The following is a 21,267-nucleotide window of genomic DNA, read 5'->3' as shown; positions in this document are numbered from 1 at the left end:
ATGCAGCTTATCTAGCAAATGCACATAGAATTCATACATTGTTGGTTATTTATCAGGGAGAAAGAGGAGATCCAGGAAAGAAAGGAGTTCCTGGGCTCATTGTAAGTATTGGAGCCAATCTTTATAGTAAGCTTTAACACAGTTACTGCTAATTTCTGAGCTGTGTTTGGAAATTATCTGAAGCCAGCATTGTCTTTCAATATTTCTCTTTGACCAGGGTAAAGCTGGAAATCCAGGAGAAAGAGGAGATCAGGGTGCACTTGTGAGTATGAAATTCTCTTTTTTCTACCAAAAAAACCCACAAAATCTCATACTTTGTTTCACTCTCAGATATGAGGGAATTTGCCTGCTTTAGGACAGCTGCAAAACTCTGACAGTATGGTTTGTATTTATTCATACAAAGAATCAGGGGCAGAAGTGAGAGTAAGCGTGAACATGGTCTAGTCTGCTACAAGACCAGTGTTTCCATGGATGATGGTCCACAGAATACATGATAGCAAATTGCAGCAGAAGAAATTATGATTGTAGTTTGTAGGGGGGGTCCTAGAAGTTGCTTTGGTTTTTTTTAGTTTTATTGTAGTTTTAAAGGAGAAAGTCATTGTGACACAGAAAAATAGTTCTTTGATAGATTTTAGAGTAGATGTCTGCTATCAATGTTGGGATAAATATAGAAAAAAGTGTAAAATGTATATCACATGTAGAGGAGAAAATTCTTCCTTTTAGGGCTTCTTTCAATGGAAATCTAACATGTTCTATTTGAGGCTTTCTTTTACAAAGAATGTTACCAGTCAGTCCAAATTGTCTTGGATTTTCAATAAGGAAGGAAGCAGAAAAGCAGAAACAAAGCAGTAATGGTGGTGATTTTGTGCTGAAATTGAGACTCAAAATGTTGGTTGTCATTGTACTTCTCTTGCCTCTTCTGCTTAGATTTAGGAGCTTGTCACATTTGACAGGGTGGGTTTTCATTTCCCCTTCATTCACTAAGACTTTTAGATGTATTTATATACACAGAAATGAATGAAGCAAAACCTCATTAGGTTGAAATGATGGGAATTAGTACATTTATTGCAAAGTACAAGATACTGCTCTATTACTCCTACAGCTACAGTTTCTAGAAGAGAGTATCAGACAGATATGCTGTGAGCTAGGTTGAGGAGAAAGAAAAGTGGGCTGTGAACCTTACTGATCATCTCAAATGCAGTTTGTAGGGCAGGACACTCATAATGTGTTTAGGCCCAGTTTGCGCATACAAGCAGCGCATGAGTCCAAGGAGAACGATGAGGAACTGGTAAACGGTGGGTCAGCTAAGATCCATCCCTATGTAAAAGAAACTGAGGACGGATTTATTCAGGGCTCCCTCACCTGCCACGGGAGCTAGTGATGTGGCGCATCAGCCAGAAGAAAAGGCTGCACGTGTGTATTTCTGAGCAAGTTATTGAGTGAGCAGAAATAAGAGAGGAAGTGGCTTTTCACAGAATATGAAACAGCTTGTTTCCAATGATTTTTTATTTTATTTTAATCTTCCAGGGTTTGCTTGGGCCTCCTGGAACCACAGGAGACAGGGGACCAATGGGAGAGCCGGTAAGTTGATCCTTATGCCTGCTTAAAAATTTTTCCACATATTGTACTGAATTCCCTGGTAACTCAAGCTCCGTTTTACCAAGATTCAGTATTGCCAGCTGGAATTGTGAGGTAATTGTTGAAAACTGCAGGGCTTGAGTCTGCCTCCCTTGCTTAGCATAACTTGTTCATAAGGAGACCTGTTAATCATGTTGGGAAGCACTGTAGTAAGGGGTACACAACATAAGAGAGCATGACAGAATCTGGACCACAATATTATGTGGCTTTATGCTGCATTGAAGTACACATCTACATTATGGATTAGGTAAATGTATGTGCCAATACAGATGTTAGTGTATTTTTTTCAGGCAAATTTTAGGATAGTTATTCAGGAACTCAGGGACCACATCTATTTGGCAGGTTAAATTTTCAACAACAGAGAGACTGTTATAATAAGGCTCAGACATTCCTCTCCTGGATGGATTCTTGTTCTGATGGTTATTATTTCAAAGCCACGCTCACTTTTATGTGGCTAATACTGTAACAGAAAATCATGCAGGATCTGCAGCAAATATATGCAAAGTGCTACAAGGTGTAGCCATGACAGGAATGCTATTGCATTGCCATCTCTGGGGGTAAATCAGATTATATAAATACAGTGAAAGAGCATGTGCTGTCCTAGGGGGACCTGGGAGAAGGCTGACATTTTATAGTGCAGCAATCTAATAGAGTTGTCAAAAATTGTGTGTTTTCATTGCTTCTGAAAAGTTACTTTGCATATCAAATGACATACAGTTAACTTAAATCTTGAAAGTGAACTGTTGATATAAAATATATTGTTTCTACTAATTATTATTATTTCTAATATTATTAAATATTATTTCTACTAATCCATAGGCTGACGTGCTTACAGAAAGCCACTGCACATTTTTGGGGGCTAGAAAAATACCAACAGCTAACAACAGGTTTTATTTTAGTAAATTTTCTTTTGGATATAATTGCCTACTTAACTTCAGCTGCCAACTTGTAGGACTGGCAAAATGTGTCAACAGAAAATGTATTTTCTAATGGTTATTATTGGATTCCTGTCACTTCATCTCTTTCACTCATTTTATCTAATCTTCATGTTGTGACATCTGAGAGCCTTACAATACAAGGCTTATACATAAAATTCCTGACATTTTCTGGTCAAGTCTGAATTTTCATATATATATATATATATATATATATATATATATATAAAATGACTATCAGCCGTATCTAATCTAGGTGGTCTACTCTTGAGCAACCTACATTTCTGTTGTGCTTATCATCATAGAATCTACACATGCAGTCAGAAGTAAGAAAAGCTTACCTGTGAACAGGGTACCTTTTCTTTCAAGTGCTGAAAAAGTAAAATGCAAAAATGGTCTGTGGAGCTAGAAAGCAGTGATGGAAATGACACAAGATGTTATGAAACAAAATGTGTGGCTCTCTTAACTGCCCATCCAAGCAGCTTGATTTCATCTTCTGTCAGCTGGTCACGACATGGAAGCCAGCTGCTGAAGCGGTTTCTCTGGCCCTGTCACTAGTTCTGCACAGAGCAGAAAACCCCTAATTATTGGTGGAGGAGCAGAGAAACGTAAGCAATTAGAACTATTTGAAGTAACGGGCTTGTTGTAAATTACACTCTAACTTTACCTACTTGTCAGACATTTCGGTAAAATCCTTCTTTGCAAGTTACCTGTTGTTAATGGTTAAAAGGAGTCCCTATATTGCTATAAAATTTTGGCTTCTGAAATTCCCTAAAAGTCTCAGGGGAAAGATACATTACCAATCCAGCAGACTTAGCTCCATGGTAATATTATGAAGAAATACTTGACTTGTGAATCAAACTTAAGCTTTGTGACACTTGCCTAGTGGAATGCCATGGAGTTGCTGCAAACAAAAACCGATGGACTTAGTTTAGGACCAAGTGAATTCTCAACGGGAAATTAACTGCAGCTTCAGTTGTTCACACTTAAATGAAGCTATAGGGTAAAATATATGCACCTGCTGAAATCCTCTCAGTAATATGCAGTTTACATTGTTACTACAAGGGAAGAATATACTCGCATTATCACTGCCAAGTCATCAGGAGGAGCAAAACCATATGCATAGTCTGTAAGAGGAAGTGAAACAAAAAAGAGTAAATATTTGCTTAAAAGGCTTCTATCATAAATATGGGTAGCAGCATTTTTCTTTTACATGAGAATAATGGATCAACACAATGTTTTTAATTTAGAAGGTACTTCAACACAGATGAGTTCCAAAGGAGTAAATGGATATGAACTTTCTGAAAGTTCAAAGACTAGATACATCCAGAGGATTGATTTGTCTTGACATACATTCATAGTGGCTATGGAATCAGCTGTAAGCTGTTACAGACAACCTCTACCCCCCAGCACACAAATCTCACTCTGTGAGCAGAGGTGGACAATCTAACATGTGCAGAGACTTCGAGCATGCCACTCTAGGAAACAATCCCTATGTGTTACTGCAATAAATTTATTACTTACAATAGGGCTTATAAGAAAATGCTCATAGTACAGTGTTTAATATTACCAAAAAGGCTCTAGCCTTTAGTCTATTACACCTCAGTGACTGTCCTATATAAACATTGCTAAATCCGTAGTGAAGCACACAGTAGTTGTTTTCAGTTAATTCCATACCAGACTGTAGGCTTTTCCACAAAGCAAACCAGACAGTTTAACAAGCCTTAATTAAACAAAGTCTCAGTTAATCAAGAGGAGAGCTTAGTTTAGATAATAATTTACTTTTGGTCTAAAAGAAGAGACATCTGTGCTATTACTTGAAATCTGTTATTTCAGTGTGTCAGGATTGGCAATGAGGTCTTCAGTAACAGTACTGAAGAATGTACAGTACTGATGAATACATGCCATCATGGTACTTATAGACACTGTTGGATTCAGGAGGAAAAACGGTGAAATATACTTCTTTATGCCAATTATGACAAAGTCAAGACTATACAATGTAATTTAATGTTAATTGAATGATGCATCCAAAATTTTGTTTAATGCCAGGGTCCAAGAGGACAACCGGGGGATGCTGGTCCTATTGGAGAAATGGGTTTTGAGGTGAGCTTTTAATCATTTATATAGTAATTACAAACACTCAAGCAACTGAATAAGCCTGCACAATGTGTTTAGAAACTATTTTTTTATTACCTGCAGCTGACTTAAATACCATGAGCTGCTGAGAGACTCTCTTACTCAAAGCTGTTACCAAAAAAAATATGTCTAAAATAAGTAACTTTTTCTGTTGTGAGCACTGTCTTCGGGCATACTTTCATGACATCTGCACCTAGAAGGTGAATGTTTAGTTGAGCAAATGATTCTCTCTCTTCTTTTTTCTTTTTTCTTTTTTTTTTTTTTTTTTAGTAAAAGGACCATTCTCCTTGCAGTTAGACAGTGAAACAGCATTAATCATATGTCCTTGCAAACAGCAGATGAAGAAAAGCAGCTGCAGGCAGTCTTCTTGTTAACTTTTGCATCTATTTTTTGCTTTGTTCTTAATACCTCTTTGAAAGAAATATGACAGAATGTATTAGCCACATTTGCAATGAAGTAGCTGAGGGATGAGCTCAGAACAGAAGGGATTTGGCTAATTCAAAGAAACGCACTTCCTCAGTCACCCAAAATCCAGTCTTCTGGCTATTAAAAAAAGGTTTAAATGTAAACTTTACAAGAAGCAATCTGATACCATTAACTCTTTAAGGGCTGAAGACTCCAAAAAGGGCTTTGTTCTCCAAAGGCTATATCTACTTGGCTCCAAGCCTAGACAGTGATGAAGGTGTCAGTCAGATTTACAAAAGATAGATGATTGCTCAGCCTGCTAGTAATTTAGGATGAAAAGTACAGGCTTAGTGGTACTGCTGAATCTTCAATACATTCCTGATCCACAGTGCAGTTCCTGAACTCCTCCTATACCCTCCTTTCTTTTCTTCTGTTGGGCTCTAGTAAGAACAAAGAACTGCATTGTCTTTCTTTGATTTCTCAGACATGCATCTTTCCCAGTGTCTCATGCCGTTTTTCTGCTTCAATTTTGGCTGTATTATTTGGTGGTTGCAAAATTATTATTGGTGACCATGTGTAACAGTAGCTCTTGTACCATGCAGGGACCTCCTGGCCCTGAAGGAGAACCTGGCCTGCAGGGAGAACCAGGCGCAAAGGTAAATGTTGAAATTATTCTCTCTTGTGCTGTTTAAATTTTCAGACTTCCATAAAAGCAAATCAGAGTGATCTGATTCATTAGCCAATTAGGTAGTGATACAGGAATGAGCCATTAAGAAATATTGTTATTGTCAAGATGACTGCATTATCTGTAAACCCTGTTATTGTTAGGAATAATGTCCCTTAAAATCCAATTATTTATTTTTCTTGTGATATTCCAGGGAGACATTGGACCTGCTGGGAAGGCTGGAGAACCAGGTGACCAAGGTTTAAGGGTAAGCTATGGATGCAAACCTTCTACCAAAAAAGAAAGTATGTTATGAATGTGTCAGAAATGCAGGCTGAGAAACCTTGATTTATCAGAAGAATTCAATAAGAAGCTATTTTCTGATACTTTTAAAAAAAAAAATTGTAATATTGTAGGAAGTTAAAAAGAGTATTGATTATGATATTGAAATATTTCTATGTAAGTGTCTCATGTCACTGAGAGACATGAACAAGTAGTTTGAGCATGAAGGAAAATTGAAGGGTGTCCATCCCAGCTGTTAAGATGACAGCATATAATAATGCTGTGTATGGATACCCAATCTAGGTAAAGATACTGAGATAAAGAGAACTTTATAGTCTCAGCAGAGCAGTGTATCTTTCTGTACTGCCATCTAAAGCAGCTGATTTACTTCTGGTGCTGTGAATGGCTCATTTGGCACTTGATTTTACCAAGCACTTGTGCCCCTGCTTATTCTTCCTGTGTGTCTTACTCCCCTTGTCTGACCCAAACAGTTGCCTACCTTTGAAGGCTGAAAAAAACCTTTAAAGTGCTAGAAACAGGTTTTATGCAGGATGCTTTTAAAAGAGCATAAACTATATCCTTTCAGACTTAAGTCTTACCATTGAGCTCTCTTGTTCCGTTAGCTCCTTGCTGTCATCTTTTCCTCCTGCCCAAAATCTCCAGTGAGGTGCATTCTACAATTCTGCCGGTCCTTGGAGAAGAGTAATTCCTGGTACTGGCCCTCAATGGGTGCTCTGAACTTAACCATACCACTATGTCTGAAATGCTATGTTATTAGTATAGAGCAGCTCATATTTGCTTTTTTACTATCTGCATCGAAAGTTGCAAGTTGCCAGTGTCTTTACCTGAGAAAAGCAAATATTCTAAAATGCCATGGTGCCAATACTGTTGGTAAATTATGAGTTTTTCATGGCCCTAAACTGAATCACCAAACATACCAATATAGTAGTTATCCCCATAAACATGGAAGTTTGAGGACAGAATAGGTATATTTTTGAGGTTACTGTAATTACATGTTGTATACTCTGAAACCAAACAATCTCAGTACCACTGTCCAAATCTCCAGTGTTATATGGACATGCTATTGCCTCATTTTTCTAATGTTGATCATCTTTTATGTTTTCCAGTGTTTGAGATTCACAGGGCTGTGACTCTGTCACTGTAAATCAGTGAAAAATGAAGACAAATAAACTATAACAGCAACATAAAAGTTGTCCAAAAGATAATAAGCATGTGTAAAACTAGTTTGAGTTTTTCCAAGGCAATACTTCTATGTCGAGAAGTTTAGGCAATAACTTTGTTTTCAACTGTTCCTTTCCATAAGGGTGAACCAGGACCTCCAGGAGAAGATGGTGTTCAGGGAAAAGATGGCCCAAAGGTACATTCAGTTTTTATAGCAGATGTAAAGCAGTCATATTAGCTTAAGGACCCAAATCTCTTTTTTTCTCCTATTTCACCAGGTCAACAGAGCCCAGCTGAGTGCACTCAGTTTTAACATAGGAGGCCCTGTATATTATAGGCTTTCCTGTGCCTTTTTGGCACATACCTACTCTGCAAGGGCTGCAAAGTTGAATGGCTTGACAGAGAAATGCAAGCTGGAGAATCTAGTACAGCTTATTTCCGTGGTGACTGTCATGCTGGAGAGAGTGAGCCCAAGGCTGCCCCACTCCCTGCATTGGATCAATGCTGTGCCAGGGACTGTGGCAGGTGCCAGGACAGGGGATGTCACAGAGGACACCCTCAGGTAGTTGGCAATAGGTGAGGCAAAATCTGGCTGTAGGACCATATGAATGAGATAGAAAGGGCTTTACCATAACTTGGAACCTCATCTGAATTTGATTGGTAAGATTCCCATCAGTTTTAGTGTGCTTTTTGTCAAACTTGAAGATTCAGAATTCACTTTTCTCAAGAATAAGTAATTCTGTAGCAGCAGCTTGACTAAGATTTTTTTTTTTTTTGCTTTGTTTTAGGGAGACCCTGGAAACCAGGGACTTCTTGGAGAAGGTGGTGAAAAAGGAGAGATGGGGTTACCAGGAATTGCTGGACCCCCTGGTGAACCTGGTGTAATGGGCATTCCTGTAAGTGTTTTCAGGTTTAAACAGACTTTTTGTTCATTTGCTTTTTGTAATTATTTTCTTTGTAATTTTGCTTGCTTCTTTTATTTTTTATTTTCTGATTTTCTATTCCAATTAGAGATGACCATCTTTAAATTAGCTTGCCTCCCTTTTCTATGTGGTTCAGCTTTTCAGGGTTGGTAGAGAGAGGAGACAAGTGTTTTTCCTATCTTAAATCTGGGACTTCTTAGCAGATAGTGATTCCTTACCACTTGTCATCCAGACACATACACCACACAACCTGGAGCCTCTCACTTCAGATCTCTCCTCTCCAGACAACCTTCTGTCATTAGTCTCTATCCTCACCTTCATTTGGAGACTGTGAGCAATCTCAAGGTATTAGATGATTCTTTAAATTTTAAAAACACTCAAAGAAATTGGCAAGATGCATATACTACCATGAATTGTGCTGTAAGATCGTTCGTTGTTTAGTATCACTTTCCCTACTCATGGCTTTGTTTACCGTCCCAGGACTATCTAGTTTTTAGTTTAGATTAAAAGTTCCTTGGGGCAAAGAACTGCCATTTGAGCAGCTTGTAAATGATGAAGAATTAGACCTTAGAGCACACAAGATTTGACTCCAATTTAAGATTTTGTGCTAATGTTCTTACCGCATACATGCTTAGCTGTCATTCCTTTTAATAAACCTTAACAACAAAAGGAAGGTCTAAAAATAACATTTCTAGGAAAAGTGATATCCTGAACATTGAGGTTTCTTTAGTTACGAAATTATTGCAGCAGACACCAACAGCACAGGATGTTGGTGTGGATTATAGCGCCTTCTCTGGTAAGGAATACAAGGCAGGTCAACAGTGACTTAAAACCAGTATCACATGATAGATATCGGATAATCCAAATTATTCCTGCTGTTGATTCCTGATCAGTTGTCATCAGAGGATGGCCTGCCTTTCCTAACAGTGGTCTTTCTACACTGCTGCCAAAGTGTTCTAAAGACAGTGTTATGGATGCTGTCCATCTTGCACTGGAACTGACTTCCAGAAATGAGGGTCTATCATGCCAGGCAGCGCTACTTCGGATGATAATTCTGTGCTGTGGTGTGATGTCATGTCTCTGGCGGACCTTCTCTTTTTACCTTGTCAATCACCCTATATTAAGGCATATACTATAAAAAGTAAGGAGAGAGAAGAAAGAAAGAATTTCATTATTCCATTCTGTTCTTAAAACACATTCTTTAACTAACTTCATTTTGGTGCCTCTGTGAAAGGAATTAAATAAACATATGAGAGCACTAGTTGCCATAGACAACTGAAACAGAGATTGCAGATGGAGAGAAATGACAGCAAGCATACACAGGTCAAATAGTAAACGAGCATTGGGATCCATAGTCAACATTGTTAGATCAGTTTGTGTATTTGTCCTGGCGTCACTCCTAGCAGCTAAAATCCATCTATAAAATCTATTTTGCTGAAGTTTTATGCAGCTTCTTAATGTGAACTAATATTTTGGAGCACAGTTTCCAAAGCAAGTTTGTAGCCTCAAGTCAGACATCAGATTCCCTTACCAAAAATCATCATGTTCTCATTCACAGGCCTCTGGCTGCCTTCTGTGTAGCTCTTATGTGATGATGGAGTCTGAGTAAGCATTAGTTGGAGGGCCAGCTATCAACAGCTGTGAGTGTTGTCCCCTCTGTCCTCTAAGCATCAGTGTTACAATTGGCTCTCTTTAGTCCTGGGTTCTTCACAGTGAACTACTCTTCTAGTGAAGGAAAAAAATGCTCTTTTAGTTGTCAGCACACTTAGTGTGCTACAGAACTATTTTTGGTTTTGACATAATGATATCACCCTGACTTTATTTTCTGCTTTCGGTTGGCAATTCTGAAGAAGCTCGAAAGTTTCATACATTGAAATTATCATAAAAAAGCTCAGCCCTGGCATATCTACATTGTATGTAATTATACTTGTATACAGTAAACAACATCAGCAGTGCTCCTGCACCTCAGTGAAACAGGCAGGTCTGGCAATTTGATGTTTGGGAGGATGTGGTCAGCAGCGGATTTTTCACGTTTCTGTTCCACACATTCCAAAGGCGGCTGTAGAGCTGCCTCCACCCCACTCATCCTCCCTGGCATCTGGGAGTGTTCACATCACAGTTTTAGTTTGACCTGCTAGGGATGCGGACAGATCACAACATCCAGGTCTAAACATGGAAATCAGTTTCCTATAATCAGTTGTCTGAGGATTTTATTGGGGGTGAGAGTAATATTACCTTTTCCTTAAACAAAAGCTTACAAAGCAACAAATGAGTTTCACAAATCAGTTTAAACTATATTTACCCTGTCTTTATCACCGCAATGACTCAAAAAACCCCAAACATATCTCCCTTTGTCCAAAACTGAAGCTAAATTACCCCCTCTACCTCACAGAGCTTTTGGGTAAATTGAAACCAGTGAGCAATGGACACATCCAGACCTTTGGGAGGATCAGTTTTTGAAGTGATCTAGAGAGAGCAGCAGGGCTGTAGCTCCATAGCAGCTTCATCTGCAGGCAGCACACCCAATTACACAGTCACCGAGGGGCGGGCAGTGGTAGCCACCAGCACTTACTGAATTAGGTCTCTGCTCTGCAGCATGTTGTGTCAGGGCCCTGCTCTTCACACTTGGCAGCCCCAAGGTTTTCTTAGTTTTTCTCTGTCTGTGTATTGTATTTCTCTAAATCCAGTGGTTGTCTTGTAATTTTATTCCTAAATTAGTATTTTCTGTGTGGACAAGATTTAATGGGTCCCGTCCCCTGTTGTCCCCCCCCGCCTTTTCAGTGCATTTTCACTAGTTTGATAAGTGATCCCTGATGCTTGCCCACTTATTTCTGCTGTAACTTGAAACTTGCTCACAGCCACAGTTAATGAGATTTTTCTCCCACCTCTGCATTACAAAAGCCTGCTCAGTTATCCAATTTGCAGCACAGTTTAAACATGTTTCCAGGGCCTTTCTCAATCATTTCTTTTTTTCTCCCTAATAAATGTACAGGGTCCCGAAGGAACACCAGGAAATCCAGGTCAAAGGGGCCGTTTAGGAAAGAAGGTAGTATTCTTCATCTTCCCCAATTCCCTTCCTTTTATCTGAAACTCGAATTTATATTACAAAATAATTCCATTGAACCAAGTCTTATCACTGTTGTATGTCACACTTCAAGACAATTTTTTATCTTGCTGGCCATAGCAGTTAGAATTTTCATCATTCTGCAGTCAATAACATTCAGGACCTTAGGAAATTTAAATTTGTATCAGGATGTGATTTTGCAACTCAGAACAGTTTCTGCTGCTATCAAAAAATGTTAAGCTTTGGCTAAAACAAAAAAAAAAAACAGGAAGGCTTTAGCAGATTTTTTTTTTCACTGCAGAATTCTGGGTTCAGACATTCTAAGAACTACAGTAAATGACATGTAAATGTAATACTCCTATTAAATAATGCTGTTACACACTTAGGTTAAGCATAAACTGCATTTAGAAACTTAGTGTCCATCTCTTATTATTTTTAATACAATAACACCAATAGGGGGAAAAGGGGCAGCTTGGCCCTCCTGGAGAAATTGGACCTGCTGGTGACTCTGGCCAACCTGGAGAAATTGGTCCCAAAGGTGCAAGAGGAACTCGAGGTCCCTTGGTTCGTACAAAACATGCTTATTTAAGAGGTCACGTATTTCTGCTTTAGCAGAATCATGTCTCTCCTTGGGAAGAGGCAAGTCACAGCTGTAGCACGTATAAATATTTTTTGTGGTAGCTGGAGATGCAGGCAGTGTCCTTCCCAGCTTGTGTGTTCCAGTACGTGCTCTGGTCTTTCAGCATCAGAAGGAGACCTGTGTACTTTTCCAGACAGAAACCCAGGCCATGGACCTGGAGGGAGTCATCTCATGCTCTGGTCAGGTTCCTGATCTGACAATCAGAGGAGCAGGATGGCAGGGAATGCCATGGAATACTCATACCCCACGGTCCACATACAACCTCACTGCTGTGGCTTTTTCTTAAATCTCTCCAGTTCCAAGAACAGAAACCACGGGGTTTGCTGTTACATAAAATATGCCTTAGCCATTGCTGAAACAAAGCATTTCAGATGAGGGCTACTACTCCTATTGAATGAGAACCTGATCCAAAGTTAACTGAATTAAGTGTATTTGCATTAATAATTCCAGTAATTCCAAGTGATAACTTTTTATAAAGTATACATTGTTGTAACATTTTACAAGGGAGCTCGTTTTTCTATCATTGATTATTGCATTTAACAGGGACATCTAGGAGGAATGGGACCTGAAGGAGAGTCAGGAATTCCAGGTTACGGGGTGAGTTTTTTTACTGACTTCATGTACACCCACACATCCCTAAGGTAAGTCTGTGATACTCTAAATAATTTCAAATATCATGGGGATTTGTATCTAGAATACACAAATATCTTTAGAAGTGTCACATACTCACATATATTTATATGACACCTCATTGCCTACTCAGAAATGTTAGCCTTAAGCACTGATGACTGGTTTTTTGTGAGTTCACTAGCAGTTGTTTTTTACCACAGATTTGAAACCCTTGTTTGTCCAATGCATCCCACTCTTTGTGAATAAAGTTCCTATAAAACTACTACAGCTATTCATTATAGAGTTCAGCAAACACCACCACTGCTGCTTACTGTCTGGTCAGGCAGTTTCCCTTTCAGTAACAGAGACACTGATTGAATGAGGTTAGTTGAAGGACATAAAGATAATGTGAGTTTCAGTGAAAAATAATTATGATCATCATCACAGATGGATCGTGTCCTGCTCTTACAGACCAGACTGCCGTGTCTTTTTTCCAAACAGAAACTTCCATTGGTGGCGCTAACCCTGAAGCGAGAACCAGCTCGGCTCCCCTCACCTGCATCAAGCCCTGCCAGAACCTTTGGTTTCCCACTGTGCACAGAGCTTTTATGCCTGGGCCTATTAATTTTGTGCCACATCACTATTTAGCATTATTAGCAAGCAGCAAAAAAAATAATAGTAACAAGCAGCTAAAAGAAAGCTTGGAATTAATTATTTCTTTAATAATTTGTTTTGGAACTAATTTTTGTTTTGTTTGCTTCTTTAGGGTCATCAGGGTCCTCCAGGGCCCCCAGGGCCCCCAGGACTCAAAGGAGAAAAGGTCTGAAGATGGATTATACTGTCTTACAGTTTGAGTAATTATAAAGGGAGGAAATGTTACTGCATGCTCACTGTTTTCTACGGCACACAGCAAAAGCCACCGTTTGCAATATTTATTAGTATTGTGAGAGAATATGAAAAGAAATGCAAAACTGGGGAAATGGATCATTGAGAGGCAGAGTTTCGAATTATACAGTTGAAATGTTTCAGGTTTTAAAACACAAGGTACCCATTCTAAGAAACACATTCTATTGTATCAGATAGCACCACTGCCCTTAGTGAGCGCTGCTGACAGAAATAATCAGTGTGGAACCAGTTAAGTATTTACTTAGCTTTAAGCCTGTGAGTATACCCACAGATTTTGCTGAAAGTCCAGCTAAGATGGACAAAGGTCTATGCTTAATATAAAATGTTAGGGGCAGGATCTTGCCTCAGTGCTGCTATTTTAGTGTCAAATGCACTGTTTTTCTTTTAAGCCTCAAATCCTGCAAACAGATTTGTATGCTTACTGAAGTCTGTGTGGCCCCAGGCAGGTACAGGGATTCCCTTTATGAAAATTAGTTTGGAGTTGCACCTGACAGAGAAATACATTCTTACATTAGGCCCAGTTTTGTAGTGCATACTTCTAATAGGCAATTAGTGGTGATGTTATAAATAGGTTCTGATATAATTTTCAGAAACAATAACTGAAAACTAAATTGTTGGGAGCTAGGTGTCTAGCTTGCTTGATCACTTCTGAAAAAAAGCTTTGCTGCACTTTGGAAACCCTTAATCATATTTAAAATGTGAGCCTCTTTGCATTAAAAATTGGTAAATATCATCTGGAATAGATAACTTTTTGTCTATTAGTTTGGATGGCAGTCACTTCATATTTAAAATTTAATAGAGTTCAGGCTGATTGTTGGAGTCTTCTGTACACTTGTTTGTCTATATAAAGTATATTCCTCAAAACAGTGGAATCAATTTTCTTTTTTCCTCTTGTCAAATATCCTGTTTATCCTTTTTTTCATTAAATAAAGAAATTATTACATGGACATTGTTCAAATACTTTTTTTTTTTTAATAGTTGAGTTTGAAAATAGAGCAAATACTTAGGTTTGTTTAATCCTAAATGTCTTTAGGACATTTAGGTGCATGTTAAAATGGAGTTACCATTTCTACTGTATTAAAACCGTAAGCATCATATTCACTTCTAGCATCTATACAGTAGCATGCTCTCTGGGTGTTTATTAGCATTTGAACATGTGTGCATTATAGACAGTTGAATTTAAGTTAATAAGTGTATAAGTTGAATATTTAAGTATATAAGTTGAATTTCCAAGTTAATATTCTTAATACTTATCTTTGTTTTAGGGTTACCCAGGTGAAGACAATACAGTTCTTGGATCACCTGGGCCCATAGGTGAACCAGTAGGTCTTTCTTTCTCAAAAAAATTATATTAGTGCCTCTCAAGACAAGAGACAATGCAGGCTCTTCCTGAAAGTTTGTATCACTGTCTCAGGAGTCAGCACCCCCTTGTTCAAAAATGTAGAATGATGGTCCTTTAATCAGTAATCTCTCTCTGAAAAATGCAGTCATGTGCTCTTTCCTGTGCCCTGTGTTTAATTATACTAATGCCATTAGTCTGTGTTTAGACCAGCACATTTTGGAACAGAATTTTACCCTCTGTGTTTAACCTGAATTATACCTAATTGCTTTACTAACCAGAAATATGTTTTGACTTATTTCATTATCACTACAAAGCTAATTTAGCTGATTCAGAGAGAACTGCCTTTTGTAACCATTTTTTTTTTTTTAGTAAATTCATATGTGGGGTATCTCTCTGCAGCAATTACAAACATGTCTAAAAAAAAAAAAAGCCATCTCAAAATCTTATTAAAAGATTAAAAGTGTTTCATGTTCAGGCTTTGATTGTGCCAGAAGTAATACTTGTACTGCCTACTTCTCTTCAGATTAACCTTAATATTTATTCCTCGCCTCCTCAAAAGGCAGGACTATGAGACCCTGATGTAACTGAAGACAGAGTCTGGACTAGGTTCCTAACTTAATTATGGAAGTGCATGAGAGAAGAGACTCCAGCCAATTCTGCTGTAGCCGAACTGGCTGTGTAATGCTGACTGCTCAAACGTTGCAAGCAGGGCCTTTCCACCTTGTAGATTCCCTCTAGGAAACATGCCATGAGGCTGCTGAAACCTTGGGGAGTATACAAGCAGTTGCATAATAGTATCTATTGGTGGATATGCACTAGAAGTGGCTAATCGATTCATTTATGAGCTGTAAAGATACATTGCAGTTAGTGATGCCTGGCTGATTTTTCATTATGTGCCTTTACTTGAGACATAGGTGGGAAAAGGGCAGTTCCTTATTATTTCACCTAATGATTGGCTGGATGTCTTTTGGAAAGTCTTGGCCATTCTTACTTTCTATGGGTGTGATTCCCTATCCTGTCATTTTTCCTTTGACTGAGATTTGGTCCATTTGCTGCAATGAGAGTTAAAATTCTGGGGAAAAATCCCATTTCTTGTGGGACTGGAGTAAAGTAGCTCTACTTTACTCCAGTAAAGTAGCTTTACTGGAGTAAAGTAGCTCTACTACTAAAGTGGAGCCAGTGAGGTCTGAATGAAGCAGGAAAAACCACGACTCACAAAAATCATGCCATTCCCTCTGAACCTGTGCAGTTCTCATATGTGTGAGGTGTGCTGAGGGATTGAAATTGCCTTTTTATTAGGACAAACTTCAAAATTAAAGCAGATTCTGAGTACAGCAAGTCATTACAGAAAAAAAAAAAAAAACATTTTTCATGTGTTGTCTTACAGAAACCATAAGACAGTTTTCCTCACATGTCTTGAAAACAAAGTATCTTCATTTTTTCGTGGAGATTTTTAATTCAGATATCATATATATGTATATATAGATATATGGGTATAAACCTGGAGAAGTTCTACTGAGGTCAATACTCCTGTTTCATTTATGCCCATGTAAGATCTATCTTTAGGCTTCTAGTCTTCAGTTACAAAACATTTTAGACGGTGTCTACTGTCTGACTGCAATGCATTTTGTTTAGAAAAAAATCACGTTTATTCTTTTAGATGAGCTAACTTTAATATTTGTAATCCTCAGTTCACTCTCATTGGTTAGTCTGTTTTGAAACAAATCCCAGCTTTCTTTTTGTACTTTACTGCAGCATTATTTCAGTTCAGCTGTTATATTTTGCTTTTTGGTTTTCTCTCTAGGGTCCTAGTGGTGAACGTGGAGATAGAGGAGAACCTGGTGATGAGGGCTACAAGGTAATACCTGTTGCTTTTTATTCTTTTTATTCAAACATGGCATGCTATGCATACATGTAGCAGAAGTATCCTCTTCTCTCACAAGTATGCAGAGATGCACTTGCTGGTGCCTCACTGCACTGATGAGCTCTTAGAACACATTTGAGCGTCTTTCATATGAGGAGAAGTTGAGAGAGCTGGGACTTATGAGCTGGAGAAGAGAAGGCTTGGATGATCTTAATGTATATAAATACCTGATGGGAGGGAATGAAGATGAAGGAGCCAAACTTCTCTCAGTAGTGTCCAGTGACAGGACAAGAGGCAAAGGGCACAAACTGAAACACATGAAATTCCTTTTGAACACAAGAAAACGCTTTTTTACTGTGAGGATGACTGAGCACCAGAACAGGCTGCCCAGAGAGGTTGTGGAGTCTCCATCCTTGGAAATACTCAAAACCTGACTGGACATGGTCCTGGACAACCTTTTCTACCTGGCCCTGATTGAGAATGGGGGTTGCACTAGATGATCTCAAGAGGTCCCTTTCAACCTAAACAATTCTGTGATTCTGTAATACTGAATGAATTAACATTTTTCTCTGAAATTTAAGCACTATTTCTTTGTAAATGTAATCCTAATAATTATTCATAAATTGTATTCAGTCTTTCAGCAAATACAAATTGGATGGTAACTCATGCTAATCACTGATGCAGTTGGTTTGCTGAAATACAAAAGAGACAGTCCTTGACATGGAATATCCTGTTTTAAGTTACACAGATAATACAGATAGACATAGTAATAAATCAATGAACTGAATATGATCTATGCTTACAGAAGCACAGAAATGTTTATACAATACATAATTCCCACTTGCAGTTTGGAGTAGAGAATGTAAAGAAGAAAAGCTCCCTAAGGTCTGATCTCAGGAGAGCTGAGCATACTTTATCTAGGTCACATCAGTGAAGCTGGGGCCACCCAGCACCTCCCAAGATGGGCTTTACATGGAAATCTGTAGCTCACTGAGCGTGACATCCTGAGTTACTTGTATTGCAATATGTTATATTTTCCACTTCCCAGGGTCATATAGGTCTTCCAGGGCTTAGAGGACCTATTGGACAACAGGGGCCTCCAGTAAGTGTTTCAAACAAGTGAGATTTCTCTACTGGGTGTTGAAAATGCATTTTCATCTGTATTCAGATTTTTTTATTATTTATTTATTTAATATATGTTCTTTCTAAAGGGAGAGCCAGGTGAATTGGGAGAGCAAGGACCAAAAGGAGAAAGAGGTTCAGAAGTAAGTAGAAAAAAGTAAAGCAAAACTGCGCTTAATTGGCATTTGTGTGTTTTTACTCTTTGCTGACTATCCTTGGAAAACTTATATAAGGCTAAAACTCAGCGTTTGGGTTTCCTTTTCATACCTGCAGGGCAATAAAAATATAGAATGGAAAATTGCATAATGATCTAGGATAGTAAATATGTGTTATTTGATAGATAAGTGGTTTTACTTTGGAGTGATATAAAGTATTATGAGAGGCTCTTTTGGAAACATTTGAGTGATATTCAATTATACCCTTAAATGGAGTTCCTTGTGGCAAACAAGCTCTGGAAGACACCCAGAATTTTACTGCTCTGATCTGTAAATGAAGCCTCCTGGTGCTGCACTGCACTAAATTTTCAGAGAGGCCTGGAAATAAGGAATTTGCTACGGAATAGTAGAGGAATAATGACAAAGCAAGTCATGAAAAACATCAAAGACTAAACCTTTTCCTTTAGAAATAATAGTTCATCTTGGTGGTGTGTTGAAAATTGCCCAAAGTATTTTATATTCTCCCATGTGGTGACTTTCATTGGCTTTAGAGATTTCAAAATATTTAGGCTAAAAGATTTCTTACAATACCAATTGCTATTGCAACTTAAATGAGATATTTTGTCTGAGAAGTTCCATAGCGCAACTCTGTTAGAGTTTCAAAATTTTCTAGGTAAATACAAGAATCTGTAGTAGATTAGGAATGAGGAGCAAGAGAAAGGAAATACGATGTGGAGACATTGTCAGCATGTACTCTAACCATGAGCTCAGATATATTGCCTTTGACAAATGACTCACAGTACAGGGTAAAATCAGTCATTCCTCCGTCTTTCCCTTGGAAAATGTTTTCTTTGTGTTGCAAATGCCTCTCAGATTAAAACCACCATTTGCAAATATGGAACCAGTATCCAGCCTGGAGCAACCCATAAGAGCCTAAAGGTTTACGCAAAAACGTTAAAAGTGAAAACATTCGTACAGTCCTAACTCCAGTGGCATGACTGGTGCTGCTATAGCAAGTCTTACAAAGCCAGTCTCATAAACTGCAATGCTGAATCATCTGGGTTTACTTTATATGCATTCAGAAATTTAATGACAACCATATAAGTTATTTGAATATACACGTTCCAGTTCTGATTGGTGGACTTTTTTTATGCCTTTCATAACAAAAAGATATTAAATTAAGGAATAGAACAAAACTTTGCTGAATTTATCATATTTACATTAATTATAAAACATTTACACTTACAATGACTTTAGCTTTTTCACTTTATTGCACGTTATGTAATATTGCAGCATAGTAGTTTAGCATCACTTTTGCTTTAAGAATAGTGTTTAAAATAATTAATCAATAAAATCTGGGAAGCTTTTTTCCTACTTGATCTATGCTAACAAGTGTTATTCTTGTCCCTGCCGTCCAGGTAGTTTTATCTTTTAGAGGCAGGATAAAATTCATGCCATAGCTCTTTACATTCTGTGAAGAATATCCTATAAGCAAAATTCTCTGAGATGCTTTTGACCCATTCTGAGCTTTTCTTCCTTGGTGCCTGGCCTCCTGCGTCACTAAACCACTTATGAGAATGTTATCTGCTATCAGTGTCACTCAGTTTTCTAAGACTACAGATTCCTAGATCAGTCAAGACAAAATAAAGAAGTCTGGTTTTAAGTAAATTTTATCTTTTGTGTACATCTTAGATAAAAAGAATGTTCCCATATGTGACACTTGTTTTCCAGTATTCTCTTCCACATACACTCAGTGCATCTACATTGCCTACTTTTCATGACTTCCCTTTTTAAAAGGTACGGGAAGTGCTGTAAAAGCATACTTCCTTACAGAGATGTGGCTGATAGAGGAGAAATTGCTAGATTCATAGTGAAAAACTTTTCATGCCTATTGTTGTTGAAAAAGTTCTGAAAACTACACTTTAACAATTCGGGAAAGGGAAAAATATATACAATTCTACCAAAAATATATTCACTTCTACTTGAAAAACTTTCTGCTGTCTCCTGAAATGGAAATAATCTGGTCCAAAGCCAGGCAATGAGAACATGCATACTAGAGGGGAACAACTCTCAGCTCTTCTTAGGGGATTGAGTTTAAGACATCTGTCAGTTCACAAGTATTTGTAACTTTTAGGGACCCGCAGGGAAGAAAGGAGCCACGGGTCAGGCAGGCAAACCTGGAATTCCTGTAAGTAACAAAATTCTACAGTCTATCTTCAGGTTATAAAACAAAGAAAATAACTAATAAAACCAAAATTGAGTCATGCCAGTGGTACCAGAAAGTCTTATGCTCATGCTAAAGAACCTTCTTACTGTCCAGGAAGTGTAAAGGAACCCCTGTGAAAATAAGAATAATTTTTGAAACTGTGTTAAATTATACTGAATTATACTCAGTTACTCAGCTCATGGAAGTGAAGTGCAGCTCATATAACAGGGTCCTTCCCACTTCTAAAGTTACTTAATTAGATAATTTTTGCATGTGGCTCATAGTCCATGTGCAAGTTATCACATTATATTGCACAGAGCTGTACTACTGTTCACTCCTGGCTCCCATCAGTTCTTTGAACAGCTGCAGCCTACAGAAGCCTGGATCCATATGTCCATGATGAATACAGCTGGCAGATCCCTTGAGGTTTACTTCTTTCTCTCGCTTGCCCTGAGCTGAAATTTGTTATGCTCTTTCTTGAGTTACTGTAGAGACGCTAACTTGCATCCCTTTCTCCCTGAAGGAGAAGAAAGAGCAGGAAGCAGTAGTTCTGTAAACATAACCAAGAACAAAATGCATCAAGGTTATTTTGGTCCCCTAACAAATAATACCATATAAGCATATATTATAAATAACTTTTACTACCTTACATCAAAACATTGTCAGTAACCAGAGAAATGCAGCTGCTTCACAGAGCTTGTAGCTGCTGGGCAGAGTGCAAGAATAGCCTTTTGAAGGCAGGCAAACTGTGTGTCTTTTGTAAATACTTGGCTCTTCCCTCTGGAGGACTGCAGAGAGCATATCGTTTGGCAGACAAAGGAAAAGAGGAAAAGGCGAGACATACAGTGAGGAGGAGAAGACAGTAAAACTGGAACTTGAGGAAGCCTCAAAGCACATCCCAAGTGCAAGATACTTCAGCAAGCAGAAGTTAGAAATAAGATTAAGATGGCACACTTCTTACATCCTGTATGGCTGTTGTTAACTATACTTTTTCAAATGAGATGTGTTGTAGTTAGCATATTTTAAATTTCTAAGAACTCCAAGCCCTTTAAGATAGTGTATGGCAGTCTAAAGGGAAATGATTGTAAAGAAAAAATCACTGTTCCTTTGGTGGATGTGACATGAGGGTTTTCTGTGCAAGTATAGCAACAGTTAGCACAAACTTGTCTAATTAAAAGTTTGCATGTATATTTG

General features: G+C 38.2%; 1 protein-coding gene across 5 annotated transcripts in view; it reads left to right on the top strand.

Moving 5' to 3' along the window:
* COL24A1 (collagen type XXIV alpha 1 chain) overlaps positions 1-21,267 on the top strand; it is a 151,487-nt gene that overhangs the window by 107,686 nt on the left and 22,534 nt on the right. For 4 of the 5 annotated variants that reach the window (XM_072868270.1, XM_072868272.1, XM_072868269.1 and 1 more), the window contains 17 exons: positions 57-101; positions 218-262; positions 1,528-1,581; positions 4,623-4,676; positions 5,717-5,770; positions 5,993-6,046; positions 7,385-7,438; positions 8,031-8,138; positions 11,158-11,211; positions 11,686-11,793; positions 12,413-12,466; positions 13,245-13,298; positions 14,650-14,706; positions 16,531-16,584; positions 17,639-17,692; positions 17,802-17,855; positions 20,002-20,055. In XM_072868270.1, coding sequence (XP_072724371.1) covers positions 57-101; positions 218-262; positions 1,528-1,581; positions 4,623-4,676; positions 5,717-5,770; positions 5,993-6,046; positions 7,385-7,438; positions 8,031-8,138; positions 11,158-11,211; positions 11,686-11,793; positions 12,413-12,466; positions 13,245-13,298; positions 14,650-14,706; positions 16,531-16,584; positions 17,639-17,692; positions 17,802-17,855; positions 20,002-20,055 — 1,011 coding nt within the window. The remainder of the gene's footprint in view (positions 1-56; positions 102-217; positions 263-1,527; positions 1,582-4,622; positions 4,677-5,716; positions 5,771-5,992; positions 6,047-7,384; positions 7,439-8,030; positions 8,139-11,157; positions 11,212-11,685; positions 11,794-12,412; positions 12,467-13,244; positions 13,299-14,649; positions 14,707-16,530; positions 16,585-17,638; positions 17,693-17,801; positions 17,856-20,001; positions 20,056-21,267) is intronic. The other variant, XM_072868271.1, reaches the window with a different exon arrangement.

Source organism: Ciconia boyciana, chromosome 7 (genome assembly GCF_034638445.1).
Source record: "Ciconia boyciana chromosome 7, ASM3463844v1, whole genome shotgun sequence".
Classification (NCBI taxonomy): domain Eukaryota; kingdom Metazoa; phylum Chordata; class Aves; order Ciconiiformes; family Ciconiidae; genus Ciconia; species Ciconia boyciana.
The sequence above is the reverse complement of the archived record's forward strand: the minus strand, read 5'-3'. Positions and strand labels throughout refer to the sequence as shown.